Source organism: Triticum aestivum, chromosome 3B (genome assembly GCF_018294505.1).
Source record: "Triticum aestivum cultivar Chinese Spring chromosome 3B, IWGSC CS RefSeq v2.1, whole genome shotgun sequence".
NCBI lineage: Eukaryota > Viridiplantae > Streptophyta > Magnoliopsida > Poales > Poaceae > Triticum > Triticum aestivum.
Genome location: NC_057801.1, coordinates 38,950,485 through 38,952,717, shown reverse-complemented (window position 1 = coordinate 38,952,717; position 2,233 = coordinate 38,950,485). Strand labels below are relative to the sequence as shown.

General features: G+C 51.6%; 1 protein-coding gene across 1 annotated transcript in view; it reads right to left on the bottom strand.

Annotated features, from left to right (window-relative positions):
- Positions 1 to 1,469, bottom strand: part of LOC123068446 (LEAF RUST 10 DISEASE-RESISTANCE LOCUS RECEPTOR-LIKE PROTEIN KINASE-like 2.4) — a 9,088-nt gene extending 7,619 nt beyond the window's left edge. Inside the window, exon 1 of the mRNA XM_044491030.1 lies at positions 671 to 1,469. Within this exon, the coding sequence (XP_044346965.1) occupies positions 671 to 1,421 (751 nt within the window). The 5' untranslated portion in view covers positions 1,422 to 1,469. The remainder of the gene's footprint in view (positions 1 to 670) is intronic.
- Positions 1,470 to 2,233: the final 764 nt, after the last annotated feature.

Sequence of the window (2,233 nt, the reverse complement as noted above, 5' to 3'; positions counted from 1 at the left end):
GTGTAGCACAATTGTATACAGTAGATAAGGAGTTGGAATCCTTGTTTCACGGAGAATCTGTGATACTAGTCTCACGCGGCCTAACAATTGCTGCACCCGTCCACGGTCAAAGTATCATCGTCTTTTACTCCTTTCTGATGAATTCAAACCTTGATTGGTCAAATATTTTTGTGTGGGGTGCACAGTTTGGAAGGACCGCCATTTTGCCACTAGCAATGCCCGACCGATGCCCGACGGTGACAGGGCTCACATCTCTCACTTTTCTTTTTGAAGAAATCCTATCTCAGTAGTCAGTAATCATTTTAAATGTATATCATTTCAAATCAAGTTTTGATGTATGCTCCAGCTTATTTGAAACTAGGGCTTGTGGCCAGTGGCAGGTGATTTCGATCATCTAAGTGAGCAAGATTGTTGCGTAAATCTGAGTTGATTATTCAACAGCAGATGGGGTTTTCCAGATGAATGAAAATGAGGTATAAGAGTCTCTCAGCCACAGGGAGTGGGACACGATGTGACTGCTGCCCGTGGACCAACTGTGCTACCCCAGTCCACGCTCCACAGAACCAGTACGACTGATAATCGAAGACCGCTATGGCATTTTCGCAAGTTTATTTCCACGTTCTGGAATTTAGATTGCAGAATGATGGTGCAAATTAATTTGGCGGCTTACCGGCGCATGTCGGGCCGTGCAGCTTCCCGTCGGGGCAGAGGCAGGCGAGCGACGCAGTTGCGCTGCGGTACCGGCACTGCCCCCTGGTGGCGACGCAGGCGGGGCAGTCGCCGGTGCCGATGCCGGTGCCCGCCCAGTCCAACAGGAACCCGGCCTTCAGGAGCCGGCTGTAGTTGGCCGCCGTCGACACCGCCGCCTCCGTCCTGAGCACCGGGTGGTACGTGTACGTGCAGTCCCCGGTCGGGATCGCCGGCGGCGTGTCCCGAACGAAGCTCCCGCCCAGGTACGCGACGATGGGCCTATTGCAGCCCGCGGTGGCGTTCGCGTACCCACTCCCGCGCGGCTCCGTCCCGTTGCAGTCGAACAGGAAGCCCAGGGCACGGTTGCTTGGGCTGATCCTGAACGGGCTGAGGGCGAGGCTGGTCGAGACGTTGAAATCGGCGAGGCACACGCCGTCCGTGCCCGCCGCTACCCTGGTGTGGTAGACTACGAAGGATTGGGTGCCGTAGTCGATGCTGTGGACGTGGATGGGGGATCCGCTCATGGAAGCCGTGGTGTTGCCGCCTATGCACCAGAGCTCGAAGCCCGGGTGGCCGCAGGAGGGCTCCGGCCGGGGGCGGCTGGGCGCGCCGAGCCAGAACGGGTACTTGATGGTGAAGTTCCCGCACGCCGCCGGCTCACACTCGGCATGTACCCGTTGATGCAAGAGGAACAGTGAGACCAAGATGGAGAGCAGTGAGGTTGGATGCATGGCAGCAGTTTGATTGAGGAGACTGACTTTGGTAATGGGGAAGGATGGCTCTAGCTAGCTCAAGAGATTGACGGACAAACATAACGGACAAGATAATATAAATGGTATGTTAGCCAACGACTTCTTTTGCGGAGATTAGCCGACGACTTTGACTGGTTCTGTGGGCACTTTTACTTCTCTATACCCACTAGCTAGAGAGAGAGCCAGCATCCAAATGTCTTGATAAATACTTCCTCCGTCCGGAAATATTTGTCGCAGAAATGCATATCAATGGATGTATCTAGAATTAAAATATGTCTAGATACATCCATTCCTCCGACAAGTATTTCCGAACGGAGGGAGTAGTATTTAGTTGGTGCACTGCTCGATCGCGAACGTGTTTTGAAGTTAGTTTGTTGTTATGCTTAGATTAAATGAGCTCTTGCCGTAGAAGATGCCGATCTGGGCACATTGACTGGAAGCATGGTGCGTTCTCACTGTCGGTAGAGAGTCCCATCCATTTTTTGAAGCATGTGGAGAATTGCTAGTCTTGGGTCTATTAGGTGTACTTACGGGTTCCAACTAGCAGCGTGTAGTCTAAATGTTTGAATTTGGATGTAGGAAATTTTGGAACGCAACGATGGCAAGCTGGTTGGGCACGTCGGAACGGTAGGAGATCTGATGTCTGGAGATGAATTTTGTGGACGATGTAAGCAAGGACAAATAGACGAAAGTGGGAGATAACTAGAGTGCGAAGGTTTGTAATGATTATCATAATGATGCACAGACCGGGGGTAATTCTTCTTTTTCAAAAAAAGAAAGAAAAAAGAAAA